This window comes from Branchiostoma lanceolatum, chromosome 1 (assembly GCF_035083965.1).
Source record: "Branchiostoma lanceolatum isolate klBraLanc5 chromosome 1, klBraLanc5.hap2, whole genome shotgun sequence".
NCBI classification, from domain to species: Eukaryota; Metazoa; Chordata; class Leptocardii; order Amphioxiformes; family Branchiostomatidae; genus Branchiostoma; species Branchiostoma lanceolatum.
The window spans coordinates 32,883,197-32,903,939 of NC_089722.1; the positions used below are offsets into that span (position 1 = coordinate 32,883,197).

The 20,743-nt window shown below is 39.7% G+C and overlaps 1 protein-coding gene across 5 annotated transcripts; it reads right to left on the reverse strand.

Moving 5' to 3' along the window:
* Window positions 1-1,936: 1,936 nt before the first annotated feature.
* LOC136420362 (ankyrin-1-like) lies at window positions 1,937-20,675 on the reverse strand. Of its 5 annotated transcripts, none has more exons than XR_010753189.1 (19): window positions 20,582-20,675; window positions 18,322-18,684; window positions 16,228-17,624; window positions 15,645-15,743; window positions 15,380-15,478; window positions 14,376-14,474; window positions 12,959-13,057; window positions 12,530-12,628; window positions 10,808-10,906; window positions 10,457-10,587; window positions 9,591-9,903; window positions 8,845-9,027; window positions 6,692-6,999; window positions 5,856-6,435; window positions 5,291-5,327; window positions 5,016-5,042; window positions 4,517-4,774; window positions 3,586-3,860; window positions 1,937-3,182 (listed from the first exon to the last, which is right to left on the reverse strand). XR_010753189.1 is itself a non-coding variant. In XM_066407233.1 (19 exons), the coding sequence occupies exons 1-18, from the start codon at window positions 20,610-20,612 to the stop codon at window positions 3,829-3,831; spliced, it is 4,254 nt and encodes a 1,417-aa protein (XP_066263330.1). In that variant the 5' UTR covers window positions 20,613-20,675; the 3' UTR covers window positions 1,937-3,182; window positions 3,813-3,828. The 5 variants fall into 5 exon arrangements, 3 of the variants coding, with proteins under 3 accessions (XP_066263330.1, XP_066263343.1, XP_066263352.1); XM_066407233.1 differs by having other exon boundaries at window positions 3,813-3,860; XR_010753192.1 differs by lacking the exon at window positions 12,530-12,628.
* Window positions 20,676-20,743: the final 68 nt, after the last annotated feature.

Genomic DNA, 20,743 nt, shown 5'->3' on the forward strand with positions numbered 1-20,743 from the left:
GGATAACAATGATATTTGGTACGTCGGTGGGTGTTAGGGAGACAAATGTTAAGGTCACTTTTGGGCCACCTGGTATGTGACCTTGGTGCTGCAGCAGAACTTCCATTTTTGTATCTTTTGACCTGGTTTTGTCTTGTCTTAATTTGTCTTTAGGAAATAAGTCTCAGCGGACAAAAGACAGCAGAATCACGTTTGGTAGAAGAGGACCGGGGCCGACCGACTTCTGTCAAGCAAGAGGATTGGCCGTGTCCTCACGAAACGAGATTTTTGTGACCGACAAGCAAAACAAACGAATCCAAGTCTACAGCATGAAGGGTGTTTTACTTCGCACCTTCTCCACTGGGTACATGTATCCTCGTGATGTGGCTATGGACCGTAGTGGTCACTTGTGGGTCAGTTTATTCCACTACCATCAGGTTGTCTATAAAATTGACACAGATGGTCGTTTACTTGCCATGTTTAACGGCACTGGCACTGGGAACTGGCAGATAACGTACTCCGGCATTGCATTGGACACTCTAACAGACAACATCATAGTAACTGGAGGTAGAAATTTTGATCTAGAGGCTTGGAGAGTATGGGTGTACCGGCCAAATGGATCCATGGTTCACAACTTTGGCCCTGAGGGATGAGATTTCCAACTTCTGTTGCATTGGATAGCGAGGGTAACATTTTTATTGCAGACGGGGGTTCTCTCTCTGTCTACAAATATGACAAGAATGGACGCTACCTCCTCTCATTTGACGATAAATGCAGTGGAGAACGTTTTAAAAACTACTTTAAAGGTGTCTGTGTAGACAATTTGGGTCGCTTAATCGTGACAAACACGAACAACAATCGGGTGGAGATATTTACACGTGACGGGGTTCACATCAGCACTATCGCTCATGTTACCAAGCCGGGATATGTGGCTATAGGAAAGAAGGGGCAACTTGTAGTGGTAAATCCTTTTGATGACACTGTAATTATCTTTACAAACTATTAAAAAAAGTAGAGACATGTTTATTATTGCACAGAACGTAAGTAAAAAATATAGAAATGGGATATTAACTTAGTTTTTCTGATTTTAATGGCAAGATTCCTGCACTAAATAACGCATGCTGAATCAACGATAAACCCAGCCTTTCAGATCGTATAATTTTACTTATTAATAAGCATCCAACAGAGATTTTGAAAACCCTTCAGCTTAGATACAATGGCTTTTCTTTTTTGCAGATGGTTTCAAAACTGTTAAAAAAGTTTAACATTTCCCCCTCTGTTTCCCTTTTGCTATAGACTCGCATACATATTACTTCAACTAAGATTTTAGAAAAGCACTTTTAACCGAGTTTTGTTACAGCAGACAGAATATAGATTCCGTACACAACATAAAGCATCTATGTGTGAAATTAGAAAACGATCCATGACTTATGATTGTTTCTACTTTAATAGATCTTCTTAAACAAATATAACAAGGGGTCGAAGACCTCAAATCTCCATGAACTATTCTGTTTATATAAATGACTTGCACATTTACGTAATCTATGCTTGGCCATGAACACCTTTAACTAACTTACACATGTCGCAATATTGACAGTTTTTGACTTGAATTACGGCGCTTATGCATTAATTATGCAAATTCATTAGCACAATTGGTCTCTGTTGATGTTCCGCTTGCCATAAACTACATGTTTCATGTATATGAGTCTTATGAGTGAAAATGCTGCAAATACAGATTTTCTTTATTGATTATGCAAATCAAGTCCCAATAAGCATAATCTGAACTTCATTATGTACATCTCTGTCTAAGCTACCTGCATACTAAATATCATCGTAATCCATTAAGAGGTTCTTGAGTTATGCTGACTACAGTAATCCGGAAACACAAACACACACACACACACACACACACACACAAACACACACACGCGACTAAAAAAAAGTTCATGAACGGGGATGAGGTAATTGATGTTCATGTTACTATTTGCTTGTACAGGTACATTTTACAGCCAGTTCTGAGTGTCGGTGTGCTAAGATACATGTTATATGCTCCATATCTAAAACGGTGGAGACAATATAACATTTCCGTTTCTTAATAAATAGATCCATGTGTAGCTACAATTCTGAATATACAAAATGGGATGAAACTGTCAATGGAAATCAAATTTTGTCCAACCGGTTAACATTCCTAAAGCTCAGTAGTAACATTATTTCGTGCATTGTTTGTTGGAATGCAGATAAAGCCATGATTTTGATTTCATAATATATGGATGACATCCGCGCGCGCATCAATTTTCATCCGTTCTAAAGAAAGAAGTTTTCGGCCATACTGTTAATCATACAAAGAAGCTCCAAAATGAGAAAATGTATGCTGCAGATTGCAAAAAAAAATCTTACTAGAAAACGGATACTAATGTCCTAGGACGCCAAAGTGAGGGGACAAAATGAAGAATCTATTAGTACCATACGCTGTGTGTTTAAGTTTTTTTCATCCTTCATGACAACGGGTTCCCAGAGGATGTCATCCATATAATGAAATCAACATGGCCTAATTTTGAATTGATAGAGCAACACATAACATTGATCAACTTTTATCCGTGAAGATTTCGGTAAGAGTCAATGTAGCAAAATAGTAATTTAAAATCATAATTTCTTTGTTACATGCCGATTTCATAGATTGCCTTTGTCACTTGTGCTATCCAGGTCAATCACGACTTATACATTAAACTACTTGTTTATCTATTTGTTGGTTGGTTGGTCGGTCGGTTTGGAGGAAACATAACATACATTAGACAGCCAAGGTTGCACAACTTGCTTGTTGTTATTGTCAAGCGCTATAACCTTGGGAGAAAATACAAAGAGTAGAAATTGCGTTAGAAATTACATTATGTACATTATGTACATTAAAAAATACTTCTAGATACAATGTTGTTCTTTACGTTGATCAATGCTTAGCAGACCAATCAACGGTGACATGGAATCTTTCGCAATATTTTACACCATTGGAGACTATTCCTGCTCTATCCTGAGCGCCAGGATAGCCGAGCATAAGTATCTTACATCCGGACGGCCTCGACGGAATAGGATCTTCATGTCAGTACCAAGGACATTGCCCGTGCGCACACCTCCACTCTCCTAGCGGCTCAGACAGTCATGGACAGGGCCCAACTGCTAGCCAAACCACCCAAGGAAACGCCTACAGCCTGTGATCATAAAGGGAATTTCCACAGTAAGGCCCATCAATTCATTATAATAACAATATCCACTAGTATAGGTTCTCCGAATTTAAAAAAAATACTACATTGGAATAACAACATGAAACAGTCTTATGGAAAAGTCTGCTACTGCATGTGCACACAGTTTCGGGGGGGGGGGGGGTGAACAGTCAAATGCAGGTCTTCAACCCAGTCTTCTGTTTTTATGATGCCCTTTTCCTAAAATTTTCATAAAGAGGTCTGAGAACCAATAAATTGTATTTGCGTGGCATTAAACATTGCGTGAAGTTATGATACAAAAAAGGATTTGAATAATACTGGACATGCCATATTTTGTAAATAGATGAAGTTATTATAACCCCTGAGAGGGTTGTGTAATTGTATACTGTACCTGTAAAATTCCTTACATACAGCACCGTATATGAACACCGAGTGTACCTGTCTTTGAACACAATACAACACTAGTGCACAACATCTTTAGACTAAAGATAGGTAAATTCCGTGTCAGAGATGATTTTTTTTTACAATCTTGCATATAAAACCTTCATGATCATGAGTGGAAGTACTTTGTGAGGTCAACAAACAGGTACTTAGTCAGAATAAGTGTTATTTACTTGCCTTTTCAAATGGCAGTTCATTTCTGCTTCACTTGCTGCTCATCTGTTTCTATATGGGTAAAATAAAAGTTATTTCAGACAACATGGTACTTGTACTACATGATGACTTACAGCTGCGATACTAGCGGTACTAAATACAGAATTGTATAGTCGAGTTGCACAATCATTATTACTTATTAGATGCGATTGAAGAAAGAAGAGACAAGAGAACAATAGATATCTAATATTTTTTTCACAAGAATAGGAATTGATCATGTTCATAAAGCAGGTATCTCGCTAGAACGTGCCAAATTGTACTAGGAAATAGAGCCAACTATTGCGAATTTTGCGGTCACATTTATATGCAATGAAAATAATGAAATAATGACCTCCACAATTAAGTACATACAAAATGGCCGCACCCTGAATGTCACATTCTCAGGTCTGGCTCCAAATCAGATAACTTTGTTGAAAACTGAAGTGTTGCCACTAACTTAAAGTTAAAACCCGAATCATTAAGATTCATCGAAAAGAGATTTGCAGTGATTTAGCCTATTTGCGCCATTTGCCACTTGCGAAGTATTTTAATCTAGAAAAAAAAAAATTACTAGCAATTTCAAGTAACAAAGTGTGCCACTTTGCGAGTGTCTTTCCCAATTTGTCGCAGTCAAGTGAGGTACCTGCTTTAATTCCTATATATCAACAATTTGAAAACAAAATCATTACCTGGATATTTGATCTTTAGGCCATTCACAACACTCTGCAACCCTGCCTTTGACAAAGCGTCCATCAGCACAGGCATGGTGGCAGCGTTTCCCTCCTGTTTGAGCCAGCGCCACAACATGTCCCAACAGCACGACTGTGGGTCGCGGTTTCTACTCTCAATGTTGCCGATCCCTCCCCAGTCAATACCCAGATGATGGGCCAGATCCTTCCAATCTGTACTCACTTCATCCTTGATGAAGTAAAAGTACATACCCAAGCCTGAAACAGAAAATGTACTTGTCTAGTACTCTACACATCATACATATTAAACACACATACACACACATATATGATTGTGTATATGAATGCAACACACCTACATGTAAAACTACATGATCATGTAAACAAGGACTAACATGGACATTAACATAATATGGAAATGCCATATACATATTTCATTGACATTAACAATTAAGTAAATCGAATGTTTTGCTCTCAAAATGTGAAAAGTAACACTTACCTTTCATGAATGGGCTCTTATAATCTCCTGGAAAATAAATGTTTTATTTACAGAGTGCAAGAAAATCAAAATGGAAATAATCTATCCAGTAATATACCGCAGTTGTTAGAAGGAAATGATTTCCATTACCAGTACATCATATGATAGGGTCATCATCATCAACATAATTCTTACTTTAAGGAGTAATAGAGTGATACAAGTTCCTGGAAGGCCTTTTACAAATCGTGAAGTGCTACAAACTGAATGTTACTATTCATGAATAATCTTTCACTTACTATGAAGTGCGGCTTTGCGTTTAACTCCTCTTGAAGGCTGTGAATAGAGTACAAAGTCATTGCATTGATTTCTGAGATTTAAAGATTTTTTACCACTGACATATCAAACAGTTGTAGTTTTTTGTAGAAGTCATGTATCTTACATGTACATGTATTTTAATTATTCAAATGTAGAGGACCATATTGGTCAATTGATCAGAATTTTTCCACACCACAATCAGTGCAATGGTTGGTAGAAGCAGATAGGAAACGTGCAAGAGTGGGCTTAAAGTTTAAACCTACTTAACACTGTCAGAAGAAGAAATGTCAAACGGCATGGTAAGCTCATTTGAAGCAATGGACTAGTAAAAGTAATACTGCAGTGGTCCAGTGTTTGGGGAGGGGGAGGAAGAGATGTGCAGACAACATTGCAGAAAGCCCCTGCAATTAGCCTTGTGATCCAGGCAATTGCACATGACAGTGATGCGTAGCTATAGGAGAGTGTATAAAGCAGCTTCAGAGTTGCTCCACGACCACACCAAGTCAAGAGGGAGAGTATTTGCACCACACAAAATCATCACCTTACCACCTCTGGTGTCTCATATGGGACACAGATGGGGAGCTCACAGAGCAATTTTGGCTCCTGATGTCCCTCATGAGATGGCTGCTGCAGATCTTCTGGACCAGTAGATTCTGTCACCTGTAGAGCTTTCGTTCTTTCTTCGACGCTAACTTCGACACGTAGTACGCTAAGGAACATGACAACTCCTTTACCCTCTAAACCCTTCTTGTCCTTGCCCCTCACAGCGATGACATGGGTTTGAAGACGATTTCTTTTTTGACTGTGGAAGGTGATGTGTCGTGTTACTCTACTTCCGACAAATGAGACATCGCCATGTAAGCGTATTTCCACCATCTGCCCTTCGAATAGATCAACGTTGTCAGTAGGCAAAGGGCCCGTGTAGCCCTCCTGCTTAAGCATCATGCACCTCTTCTCCGCATGCTCAGCTAGAGTGCATTCTATGACAAATTCGTTTTCATTGTCCTCCCGTTGAAGTAGTATGAATTGTACTACGCGACATTGGAGCCACCGACATAAGTTTAACGGGATTGGTCCAAGCTCTTCTGGGTCGTCGTAGATGTCTACAACAACGATTACGACATATCTGAAAACAAAACGTTTGCTTAGTGAAACCATTCATTATTTAAAAATAATTTTTTTTTCCTTAACTTGCTGAGGAATTTGTATCAGCTTTTCTCTAAAAGTTAACAGTAACAATCTGCAAATACATGTACATGTACGAAGCATCAATTTCACCCATATCAAGTGGCTTGAAGTTTTTTTTTACTTTAACTGTAAAATCTGAGTTTCATTAGCGCAGTATATAGTAACTGAGCTAATGCACTCTAAAAGTATAATACCTGGTAAAATGGCAGACTTCAAACTCGACGAACTGTTCAGTAACCCGGATCTTGGTAGCATCTGTCATATCTGTCCATGTCTCTTCCCTCTTCTCACATGACATCACCCTCAGTTTTGTGGAGTCTCTGTTTTTAATGTCCATGTAGTGGTGTGGATGGGGAACCCGTACTGTGACAGGTTTGTTGAACTGGACTGTGGAGTCGGAGACAGTGTCGGCCAGAACTATCGGGCTGGTGCTTATGAGACCGCGGGACGACTCATCATTCGCCCTCATGTCATCAACTGCACTTTTTGGAACTTCTTGTACCTATAATTGATATTAAAAAAAAAACATACAATGATATGTAAAAATAATGCACATTGATACATATATGAACAATGTAAAATGAAAATACATTCCTTCTATGTATGAAAAATTTCAGCATCAACACATTTGCTACACATTCTGTCATTGTATTGTCACAGTGGTATTGTCAATGAGTAGTAAAATACATTATTAGATATGTTGTACCTAAAAATTCCAGAGACTATAGCAACATTAAAGGATGGCAAAAGGTATGGTCGGGAATCCTACTATGCTATGCTAAATATACCAAAAAGTATAGTCTCCATCCAAATCACATTAGTCTGTCATAATTCACCGCTATATTATTAATTTAAAAATCCCAGCATACGCCGACGCCCGGTGACCTCGGTTGACCTCTACTGCCTCGTGACCCCGCGTGAAGACCGCGTGACGTCACAGGTCTGAGCGTCCCACGTGACCACCAACAACAACAACACTAGCTGCCCGCTTGCCTCACAAAAATTGTTGTCTGAACTCCGAAGACTTAGATCATGGAAATTGAAGAGAATCCAGTTGAAAATGAAAACTTTGACGACTTTGATACCCGCCCTCCCACTGAATGCAAGACCTGTGACGTCACGCGGTCGTCACACGGGGTCACGAGGGAGGTAGAGGTCAACCGTGGTCACCGGGCGTCGTCGTATGCCGCCATTTTCAAATTAATAATATAGCGGTGAATTATGACGGACTGATGTAATTTCGATGGAGACTATACTTTTTGGTATATTTAGCATAGCATAGTAGGATTCCCGACCATACCTTTTGGCTTCCTTGAAAGGCATCCGGAGCATTTTATGAGGCCAGAAACTTGAGTAAAAAACTCCAATTTCTAGTCATTCCTACACAGAGTAAGTTTCAATAACACTATACCATCACATATCGACATTAAAGGAGCAAAGATACGATGTCGTTGTGTGATGAGAACTGATAGAAAATCCAAGCCTTATCCTGACTTATCCTGACCGTCCATCATAATTACCGGTTCGACCAATGAGAGAGTGACTGCTTGTACGTCAAATATTTGCATTTTTATGTTTTAATTTTGCATTTCTACGTTTTGACGGAGGTGAGCGAGCTACATGTATGGTATCCGTCTATTTACACTAGGCGCGTGAAACTAAAAGATCACCATGTTACTGAGCTTATTTTTGTGCCACATTTGAGCACTTTTGATAAGAAATCCGCACGCAAATGTGGTTAACAGTGGCATTAAATATTAATTTCATAAACATTACAGCAACTAGAATATTTCCAGTTTTTAAGCCTCATAAAATGCTCTGGGTGCCTTTAAAGGATCCAATAGCCCAAAGTACTATTTCAAAGAAATCACCATGACCTTCTCGAACTTTCTTACATTCACCGACAAACAGAAAGTCACTTTCCACTAAAAATTGCAGAACCCACAAATCGTAGCAAAAGTGGGGCTTTTCATGTTCATCTGCTTTCAAAAAAGAAGTCAAACCCAACTCGTCTGTATATAGCCAATGCTTTGTATTTTGAGTAGTCTAATACTTTTTTTACAACGTCAATCACTGTGGATTGTCACATGTACATGACATTGTTTGTACATGCATGTTTCCTATGCTCCTGTACTTGCAATTACATGTAGCCTTCTGGCATGAACTTGCAAAAAAACTTTTTTTATATCATTCTTGCTTGGATAAATCTGTAAAGGGTACTGTCAGCTATAACATTCATTCGTCAGTGGTTGATTGAAATTGACTGTCTTAAATCTGTCTTAAGTACTACTTAGTTTACAGAATTCCCTCATAATAAAAGCAAGTGAAAGACATCTAATTCACCGACCTGAATGTTGACTTGTGTCTGAGTCTGTACAGACTGCTCTGGGAAGGTGATATGTACAGCTGGCTGTGTTGATGACGTCAGGGTGCACGCTTCTGAAGACACCCAAAACTGGTCCTGTTTAAAACGGCTGACCACAGCGAACGTCGAGAAGTGAAACACTGGCACTGTGAGGTTGTCTTCGGTCTAAAGATTGAAAAATATGTTTAATGGCAATCACATGGTTTTATTTAATGTATCGTGCAAATATATTAGACGGTAAGCAAAAGATTGAGACCACTTAAAAGAATTAACCTATCACATGATGATATAGTCTATAGAAATATGTCAACACCATACTAATTCGATTATATGGATGACATCCTCTGGGCACCCCAAACCGGATGCTGGCGTGCGAAAAAAAAGATGGGCACAAAAAGTTGCCTTCATTTGGAAATCTAAGTGATCAGGAAAGTTGAACAAATGACTGAACACACAGAATATGGTGTACCAAACAATTATAAATTCTATTTTTTTTTCTTCCACGTTTTCTTCTTGAAAGACCTTGATCAGGATTCAAAATACCATATTCCGATATTGTTTCGAAATTGACAGCATATATTCACCCATTCTGCAGGTTTAATGTACAATTTATATTGTATGGTATGGTCACAAACTTTTTGTTTGGAAATGAACGAAAGTTGATGCTCACAGGGATATCATCCATATGATCAAGTCAGTGTGGCTTAAATGTAGTGTTTTCAACATGCCTTTTCAGTGGGTTGAAGTTCCATCCATTGCAGCATGTTCTCTGTGACCCAAAAAACAGTCTCCCTGGTGCCCCCTGGTGGTGTGCTGCTGTACTGCATTTGTACAGTGACAGGTTTGTGGAAGGTCGCCTGGTGTGGACCCAGCTCTATGATGTCACTCACTAACATCTCCCCATCCTTCAAGGTCAGGATGGCGTCGTTGGGGTTGATGACCTGACAGGTGAACTCTGTTTCCATGGTAACGGCTCCAGGAGGTACACTGATGGTACAGGAGGTTGTTTGTAGTTCCCCTCCCTCTGGACCAACTTTATGCCTGACAGAGAAATACAATTCCACATAAACTTGCAGTTTGGGAGTTTGTTAGTATCGCTGCCTGATAAAACGCCTAACATAAAACTCGGATTTGTACTGAAGAGTACAAGATTCATATCCAGACAGAATTATTTGATATCTGATCCACTCTCACCAGGATGGACCCCAATTCTTTTTGATAAGTTAAGTGGGTTCTTTTACAAACTCAATGTGTGTCTCTCCTCAAATACGGAACAGCCATTTAAAGTCTTATTCGAGGTACGTCCCTAACCGAAGCTAGGTACTCATTTTCACGTCAAGTCAGGAAATAGGTGTTACTGTACATGTAAGTGTTATTCCCATTGCACAACATTGGGACCTGTCAGGGGTCTGAACTCCAGGTTGTGAGTCAGCAACCCTTAGTAACCACAAGGCCGCCGTGCTACCTGGTTAACAAACAATTTATGTTACGTAAAATTCTCACACCAAAACTTAAATAATAGATACTTCTTTTCAATTGTTGAGTGAAGCTATCAACATTTCTGAAGTTCTACATAAACTGCATTTCCACGTACCTGACCACCTTTACCGCTGCAAACAGGTCGAGAATCTTTTTCCTTCCCTCCAGGATACGCTCTGTCTCCGCAGAGGAACACTGGGGTGAGACGTCTTTTCTTGCAGCAATGTCTTTTGGTGTCTGACCATCCTAAGAAAACACTTTAGACATTAAAATAACAATCTTATCTGCCTACAAATATCTCAAGGACAAGAATGATTTTGCAATGCATTTTCAGAAGAATATCTTTAAGAGAACTTGAGGGAAATAGAAAACACTTTTTACTGGTTTGTTAAAACATAATTGAATTTCCAATTCATCAATGAAGAAATAATACTACTTTAGGGTTTGAAGTATGTGATTGCCTTACTTTATCCTTTCTGCCCATCTGTGCTCCAGCCTTCAGCAGGTGTTTGGCTGAAGCCACATGTCCTCCTAAAGCTGCACAATGAAGAGGAATGCACCCCACCTGTACAAGACAGGAAAATATGTTTTATGCAAAATTAGCCTTACATTTGCATGATGTAAAACACCAAACCTTGCCACTAGCATGGTATCTACACATTATCTACACTACCAAAAATGCCTTTTCTTAGTTTGGTTTTTTCTTGTACAAAGAAAATCTTTAAGCAAGCATGATATTCTGCATGGGGCGTCCCTGTGGTGTAGCGGTCTGCGCTTCTGTTACTTGCCACATCTGGTTCTAATTACTTGGAACCAGAAGGCCCGAGTTCAACTCCCGGGTAGGACAGCTCTGGACAAGAGGCGCATTGAGTCATATCAAAGACTTTATAAAAATGGTACATACTTATATATGAAACAGTATGGAAGTTTAACACACTCCACTGCCAGTGGACTAGCCCCCTGCTGCAGTGTGGCCCCAGGGCTATGAAACATGGATGGGCACCGCCCTATACACCTTATGGTGTGGGAGGATTTTAACTAACTGATATTCTGCATGCAAGAAAAAACAAAAGTCCCTGTTTTGAGCAAATTCAAGAACCCAATATTTTTCTTGCGCTAAGAATCTTATTCTTACAGCCAATCCACCATTGCTTCTAGATTATTGTTCTTACGGTCAGAATGTATTTCTAACACCTGGCTGCTTAAGACTGAATTTCTTACGCCTAGAATGAGTTTCTTGTACTAAGATTGATATTCTTGTAACAGGAATACCTTTCTTCTCAAGATTGAATTTCTTACACCTAGAATGAGTTTCTTGTACTAAGATTGATATTCTTGTAACAGGAATACCTTTCTGTTCTCAAGACTGAATTTCTTACTCCTACGAAAGAATATATCCCTGCTGCCCTGTGTGATTGATTATTTTCATTCAGGAGTTCCACAATAATAAATTGTCATCATCCTATATAGCAGAAAAACAGTATCAGTCACCTATCTGACAAGGATCATAAATATTCCAACTAGATATAGTCACATCCCATACTAGATAGTCTTGTGCACAGTTGAGTATTTATTAGAGTTATTGATCAGTAGAAGTTGCCATGCATTGTATCTTATGCAATTATTGAGCAATATAGTTACTAGTATCGTCATTGCAACTTGACAAAGCAGGCATCCACATACATGAGAGAAAGAGGGAGGAGAAATGGGAAGCGAGGACGGTTTGCCGACGACAGGTGGAACCATCAACACATACACACAAGCCCAGGAGAGGGATACACATGCAGAAACTGTAAACCAGTCTTCCTTTCCAAGATTGGACTGTACAGCCAAAGCAGACGCTGCGGTCAACCCACAGGCTGACCAGGATGCGAGTCACACACAGTCTTTTGAGACTGACGGCTACCAACAACATTGCAACTTGAATGTACATGTTCCCGCGGATGAACCTTCCTCTGTAAAAATGAAAATGCCCCGAACAAAGTTTGATCAGCATTCCAGCCGCACCTGCCGGTCCACCTCCACTTTCCCTGTTCAAAGCCGTTCATGTCATTTTGTACCCAGCTCGTTAAAATGTGACATGAAAATGTGACATCTTACCTAACTTAAGGTGGTTCACAATCAAGCTGCAGACGCCTACTAAACTGGACGTAATGAGTGTCACATAACAAGCCGTGTCCACATTTACCTTATCCCTGCTGTCCACCTGTGCTCCAGCCTTAATGAGGACTTCAGCAACACTAACATGTCCTCCTGAAGCTGCCTTATGGAGTGGAGAATATCCAGACTGTAATAGGAAGGAAGAAATTTGATAGGTAACTACATAACAAGCAAAGACTGGAATTCTTCATGGTAATAAGTAATGAATGATATCAATAGATTATTATCACACTAAATCTAGTCACATGACAATTATGCAAAACACTCTAAAACGCACACTCTCTCTCTCACTCACTCACTCATTCACTCACTCAGGCTTTATCTCAATAACACATTCACTATCTCACTCAATCTCTCTCACTCTCTCACTCACTATCTCACTACCTCACTTTCTCACAATCACTCTCACTCACTCACTCACTCACTCACTCACTCACTCACTCACTCACTCACCCACCTTATCCCTGCTGTCCACCTGTGCTCCAGCCTTCAGAAGTTGTTTAGCAACACCATCGATTCCTCTCTCAGCTGCCTTGTGAAGTGGAGTTTCCTCAATCTGTAGTAGCAGGGATTGCATAGCTTGTAAAAAAAATAGTCCTTCCAATTGCAACATATCTAAGATTTTAAAAGGGGTCTACAAGCCTAGGCTACAATTGGAAACTTAGCTTCACCATGGTAATGAATACAGTTAACATTTCATACCTAGATTGTATGTCATTTGTAGATACTGTCAATGCATTGAAGTTTGCAGGAATTAAATTCCGAGTTGGGGAGAAAATGGTGTGTTCGCGATGGTTGTAAGTTCATGTTTGAAACAAAAAAAAGTAATGCTACAGTCACATAATGAAAACACCAGTGAACAGCCAGTCAGAGTCCAAGATACCTACATGTAAGTGCACATGCACCTATACTCTGAAAGAGTAAATTACCACAGACGTCATGATCAAGAATTTCTTTTGGTCCCTTCTAACCATACATATCGTCATATACTGTAATATAAATCAGAATACAACTGTTACAGTACTAGCTGCACATACATTTTGTGTAATTGTGTGTATCATGTCCTGGATAAACATCGCACACTCATAGAACTAGAAATAAAGTATAGTACTGTGCCAAGAGCAAGAACTGTCAACAAACAATGCCATATTCCATTAATCACTCAGCTTGGTCACATATCTTACTTACAGTACTGTCAGTAAATTAAGTTTAGTGCATTCTTGATAAATATGTATTCGATGTTCTAAGATTTGGTGTTACATTTAACAACAGTGCCATGTTGTTATTCGTGCGTATTCACCGTAACACTGGCGCCTCATAATACCATGTACAATGTACAGTACCTAGTGCTTAGACAAGGGGTCAGACGGGCAAATATTTTGTGAAGAGTTCACCGCGAAAACTGTGATCATTATAAAACCACCGTGAACATTTCTACATTTATTTTACAGTAATAGCTCAAGGTAGAGTGTCCCTGTGGTGTAGTGGTCTGCGCTTTCTGTCTCTCACCACATCTGGTTCAAATAACTTGGACCAGAAGGCCCGGGTTCAAGCCCCGGGTTAGGGCACTTCTGGACAAGAGGCGCATTGAGTCATACCAAAGACTTTATAAAAATGGTACATACTTCTGAAACAGTATGGAAGTTAAACACACTTCACTGCCAGTGGACTAGCCCCCTGCTACAGTGATTGCACCACAAGTGTGGCCCAGGGCTATGAAACGGAGATGGGCACCGCCTATACATCAATAATGGTGTGGGAGGATTTTAACTTTTAAATAGCTCAAGGTAAAAATAGGCTATACCATGCCAACATTATGTTTCACATCTTTTGTGTGAAATTTGTGCCATATTAGTAGTGAAAACAAGTCTTACCTTGTTCCTGCTGTCCAGCTGTGCTCCAGCCTTCAGGAGGTGTTTAGCAAGACCAAGATGTCCTCCTGAAGCCACATAGTGAAGAGGTCTGTCTCCATCCTGTATCAATTAGAAGAGATACTATTGGTAAGGCCTAGAAAAAATGTTGGGTTTCCAGTTTCCCAACCAACCCAAGAGCGGGAAGAAGGCCTAAATAAGTAACCAACCCTACCTAATAGTATAAAATCTGCTTTTTTTGAGTCGACATTTAGCAAGGGACATAGAATTTTTGATCTGAGTGATGAAAACATTGTACATATTAGTTCCCAACATGTTCTCATTGTTTCTGTCCTGCAATAGAAAAAGTGATATAAACACAACCACCAAACATACTGGTGCAATGGCCTAGTGCATGGGTAGAGTGTTTGCCTTAAACATGGTAGGTCGTGAGATTGATCCCCGACCTCAGGTCATATATCAAAGCCTTTAGAAATGTTACATACTAATTTCTCTGCTTATACACTCAGCATCTGGGAAAGAGTATGGTAGTTAAACACACACCACTACCCCTGCTGTAATGATTTGCACAAATGCGTGGTCCAAGGGCTGTAGAAAAACAGATAGGCGCCACCTCTATGTGTCTTATCAAGACACATGGGTCACTGTAACTCAAATAAACCTAGGTCACCGCTAAGTTGACACCCTGTATTATTGTTAACTGTTTTTCTTGGATCACTTCAGCCGAAATCTTAAAGGAAATGACGTCATCCCTACCTACCGACTTTGTATTTTCAGGTTCGTAACAAGAAACACAACTGTTAACATCAATTTTCCTAGGCCAAAATGGTGAGTGAAGCCTTGATTTGCCATCATGATAATCAACACTTCTTTTTACAATTAAGAAAAAGCAACACTTGTAACATGTCATGTGATGGAAATAACCCCTGACTCTTCTTGTCTATAATGTTCACTTTTGTGTAAAACTTAGGTCCATACAACAATGTGTATCAGAAGCTTTTAATCACCTTATCTCTGCTGTCCACCTGTGCTCCAGCTTTAATGAGGACGTCAGCTACACCCACATGTCCTCCTGAAGCTGCCTTATGGAGCGGGGTACGTTCAAACTGTAAAAGCAAGGAGCAAAGTTACCAACACAACATTGACAAGCTAGACCTTAGATGTATTACAGGTGACGATGGTTATCACAAGTTATCACTAGGTTAATCATGTAATGAATCATATATTTCAGTACTAAAATTTGTAATGCAAGTGGTTGGCTGCAAATCTAACCTTATCCCGGCTGTCCACCTGTGCTCCAGCCTTCAGAAGTTGTTTAGCAACACCAACATGTCCTCTTTCAGCTGCCTTGTGAAGTGGAGTTTCCTCAATCTGTAGAAGCAGGGATTGCATGGCTTGCAAAAAAAATAATGTAGCCCTATCAACATGCATACCTGTACAAGTGACCACCTCTACATAAGGATCACCTTGGTGGTGTCTTACAACACAAGTCTATATAATTTTTCCCCATTGACAAAAGCTTTAAGAATCCTGTACATAGTGATCACAGCCAGGTGTCCACATAAGCCAGATTTTATAGGTCCCCAAAGTGGTCTTCTAATTGGCAGTTTTGGCTGTATCTAATTTCTAACATTTCACATTTTAACATTCATGAATTAAGCAAATGCATGACATAATGAGGAATTGAACTCCAATCTTGTTCTTCAGTCACATTGATATTGACAACTACTCTCATTTTGTAAGATATTGCCATTTTTTTCTTACCATCAACATTGCACTTAGATGTGGAACATCTTTGGAGAAAACACTTTAAATTCATTTTCAATCTTAAGGTTACAAATTGGGGTTTTCTCACTTGTTTGCTCCTGGTTGAAGCATCCATCTTTTTCTCTGGTTTAGTAGACCGTCTTTCCTGCTTCCCTGTATCTTCCTTTTGGTGTTGTTCCCGTACGGTGTGCTTGGCACTCAGCAAGTCGTCTACTTTAGCCGCTATGCCTGTGTTTGCCTGCCGTAAGTGCTTAATATCTAGAGCCTGAACCGAGAGCAGCTTTTGTGAAGTTTCATCTTTCTCTCTCAGCGTTCTGACTTCATCACGAAGGTGGGAAATACCTATCAGCTGGTTGGACAGTCTTTTGTTCTGAGCTTCCAGTCTGTCAATTTTGGCTTCTTTGGTTCTGATAGTATCATATAACTGCTGGATTTCTACGTTCTTTTCCTCGAGAGCCTTATGTGATGCATCATCGCTATCTTTAAGCGTTCTGACTTCTTTACGAAGTTTCAGGATATCTGTATTAGAAAGCTGATTCGATAGATCTGTGTTCTGATCTGTCAGTTGTTCAATTTTGGCCTCTTTGGTCTCGTTGGTATCTTGTAGTTGCTGAATCTGTGCATTCTTGTTCAAGAGGAGCGCCTTTGATGTCTCACCTTTCTCTCTCAGTTTCATGACTTCCTCGCGAAGTTCAGGAATGTCTCTTTGAGTACTAGTAAGCTGGTCCTCTAATTGCTGGATTTCTAGATTTTTCTCACGAAGAAGCTTATTTGATGTCTCACCTTTCTCTCTCAGTTTCATGACTTCCTCACGAAGTTCAGGAATGTCTCTTTGAGTACTAGTAAGCTGCCCCTCTAACTGCTGGATTTCTAGATTTTTCTCACAGAGAAGCTTATCTGATGTCTCACTTTTCTCTCTCAGTTTCATGACTTCCTCGCGAAGTTCAGGAATGTCTTTTTGAGTGCTAGTAAGCTGGTCCTGTAACAGCTGGATTTCTAGATTTTTCTCAAGGAGAAGCTTCTCTGATGTCTCACTTTTCTCTCTCAGTCCCCGAACTTCCTCACGGAGTTCGGGAATATCTGTTAGTGTAAGCTGGTCAGACAGGTTTGTGTTCTGAGCTGTCAGTTCTTCTATCTTGGCTTCCCTGGTCTTGTTGGTATCATGTAACTGCTGGATTTCCTCCCTATATTCAAATATTTTCTGCTCTTTTTCAGCATTCCTCTCTGTCATTCTGGTTATTGTCTCCCTCAAACTTTTCTCCCTAGCTTCTGAGTCCTCTTTTACCTTACTTATCTGCTGCTGTGATTTCTCCCTGGTTGCTAGTAGAGCTGTCTGTACTTGCCCAACCGTAACCTTCAGTGTAGAGATCTGGTCCTCTCTGCCAACCATGGCCAGGTCTAGACCATTCAGTTTGGAGTGGCCCACTTGTATAGCAGGGGGGAGTGGGGCCATCAGGTTGTCAACAGAAGTGGTACGGCACAGTCCTGTTAGGAAGGGTGCATGTAAATCTAGAGTCAGTGATGCCAAACTAATGCGTGAAAACTTATAATAAAATCTGTTAATCTGACAAGGTCATATTTAGACAATCATTGATTTCTTTTAATGATAAAAAGTGTTGATAGACAGTGTCATATCTAAATCCATGCATAATCAAACTCAAAGAAAGAAATGGCATGGGTTCTATATCATGTTGTGTTTACTAATCGGAGTACTTGATGAAATAGATTATACCCCCATTCCACTATGGCAGTGACCTCGCCGTGATCACGCTTCAACTTAAAATTTTGTGTAACCCTTGATTGTATAATTTGAATACGATGCAAGATGTAAATTTATGACTTAAAGACAATAAAAGACAATAAAGAAACATAAAAAAAGTTCTTTATCTCTGGAATTCCTTGAGTGACCTGGCAAATATTTGGTCTCTCACAAAACTTGCTGACATTTGAGCTTTTCGTCATTTAGGGAGTGCACAAGAAATGTTCAACGGAGAGATTCCTGTAGTATAGTAGTATAATAGTAGTACATGCAGTAGTCAACTAGAGTAACTCTTTCGGGGGTTTCAGCATTAGCTGCACACTCTGGCCAATTTTAAGTCACAGCGAGAGTGCAGCACAATTGCCATCTAGTGGAAAAGGGGACCTTTGTAATAAGGAAACAAAATGTTGGTTATGAAGTTACCTTTGGGACCAGGTTTAGCCAGGAGGTAATCCAGGGCCTTCCTAAATTTCCCCACGTCCACGGTTGCCTCAACAGAGAATCTACTGGATAGCTGTCTGTATGGCACATTTAAACAACTGTGCAGCAATTTGCCCAGTTCACCATTTCTGTACATGAACCACAGTTTACCCAGTCCATTCAAGTCTGTACATTTCAGGTAGAAAACTGAACCATGTTTCTCCGCAAGAGTCACACTGACACCTTTGATTTTCTCAAGCTTCTTGGTTGCTTCTATAGTGTTGAGTACATCCTGCAAATTTGTCAGGCCTAGCATCTTGTCAGGCTCTATGTGCACCTCAATGGTCAGAGGGGGAGGTAGTCCTCCTGAAAGAGTCATAATCATTATGATTATTTTTCTATGATTTACAGCATGATACTGAATGTGAGAGCTGTCTCCAGCTTTAAATATTTCCCGGTCCATGTGTTTTCTTGGTTGAATCTGTCATTTTAACTTAAGGCCACACCAATTTAATTTCTTGGTTAACAGATTTTTTTTTAAATCTTAGCAAAATATAAATCATAAAAACAGAAGGCTGGGGTGAAAACTTGCACCTGACCCTGTTCACTCCCGAAAACTGTGTGCACCAAAGTACAGACTTTCCACTGAGATTCTGTTTTCATGTTGATTTTGGAATTTAACAGTTTTAGAAAAATCCGTTAACCAAGAAATTAAATCGGTGTGGCCTAAGCTTATGAAGATACACTTTCATCAATTTCATGTCTTAAAGTTCAAATTTTTTGGACGGGATGAAATTTTTTCTTTCCCATCCCAACAAGCAAATTTCCATCCTGGACTGGGGAACGAGTCATGGAGACAGCCCTGTACTAAAGGAAAAATAATTGTTTCAATTGAAAGATAATATTATGTACACCACACCACCACTAAAATTGACATTAAAAGAGTTCACTGAAAGAGTTCTTGGTTTAAGTCATACAGTGTCATTTTTCATCTAGCAAGATAATACCTACGGTGGTATAGGGCAATGTTAGTTAAAATCCTCCCACACCATATGGTGTATAGGCGGTGCCCATCTCCGTTTCATAGCCCTGGGCCACACTGTGGTACAATCACTGCAGCAGGGGGCTAGTCCACTGGCAGTGGAGTGTGTTTCAGAAGTATGTACTGTTTCAGAAGTATGTACCATTTCTATAAAGTCTTTTGTATGACTCAATGCGCCTCTTGTCCGGAGCTGTCCTACTCAGGCACGAACTCGGGCCTTCTGGTCGAAGTAATTTGAGCCAGATCTAAATGTGGTAAGTGACAGATCAGAAGTGCAGACAAGTACTAGTACACAACAGGGACAACTCCAGAGGGCAATCACGTCTTAGGTACTAGTACTTAAGTATGAGTACAGTACTAGTATGGAATTGTTCCTTGTCACTTTGACTGAGGTTGACTTACCGTAATGCTCTTCTTGTTAGCAAGGATAACATAATGTTTGTTTATAATCTCCATGAAAAATGGAGATATAATTTTTTGACCTGTTTGTGTGTCTGTGTTTGTGTACATGTGCTTCCTGACTTTTGTAGTCATCATAGCTCAACAATCTCTTGATGGATCATGATGATATTTGGTATGTGGGTAGGCGTTAGGAAGACAAATGTCAAGGTTGATTTTGGGCCCCCCAGTTTGTGACCTTGGTACTGCAGCAGAACTTTTTTTGTGTTTTTTGACCTGGATGTGCTATGGTCTTGGTTTTTAGGCAGTAGATAGCTTGTGATGTGAGGAAGAAGTGCTGTAGGCTTGGGTACCTAGCAGCTTGCTCTTGAACTGAAGGGGCATTTTTGTTGAAATGTTCCAACTGAACAAAGAAACAATGGATTTCCGTGATAAGTAGTATGCAGGTCGATGTACTTGATGAAATGCAACTTACGCAAATGAGGACGTAATTTGGATAATTGATGAGGAAAATCTATATCTGCAGTGATTTCATCATACATAGGACTCAAATACATAACATATAATGTCTATGGCAGGTGGAACATTAACTAATACTAAATATGCAAATAAGGGCCTAATTTGTATAATCAATGCAAAAATGCCATACTTCTTCTTACACATGTAGTGGTGAGTTATTGGACTGTCAACATTGTGACCTGTGTAAGTTAAGTTAAAGGTGTACATACTCAAGCATAGATGTGGAAGGCATTTGCATAATCAGAATAACGGTATTTCATGGAGATATGAGGTCTCTGAACTCTTGAATGTTAAAAAGCTCACCTTGTTTCACAGCTCTCCCACTTTTATCCATCTTTTCCACAGAAACTTTAATTTCTCTGTCTTCTGAATTTGAATAGGTTTACCTGGACACAGTCCAAACACGTGTATGTTATAGGATACATGTAACTGAGGTTTAATACAAATACAAATATGCGGAAACAC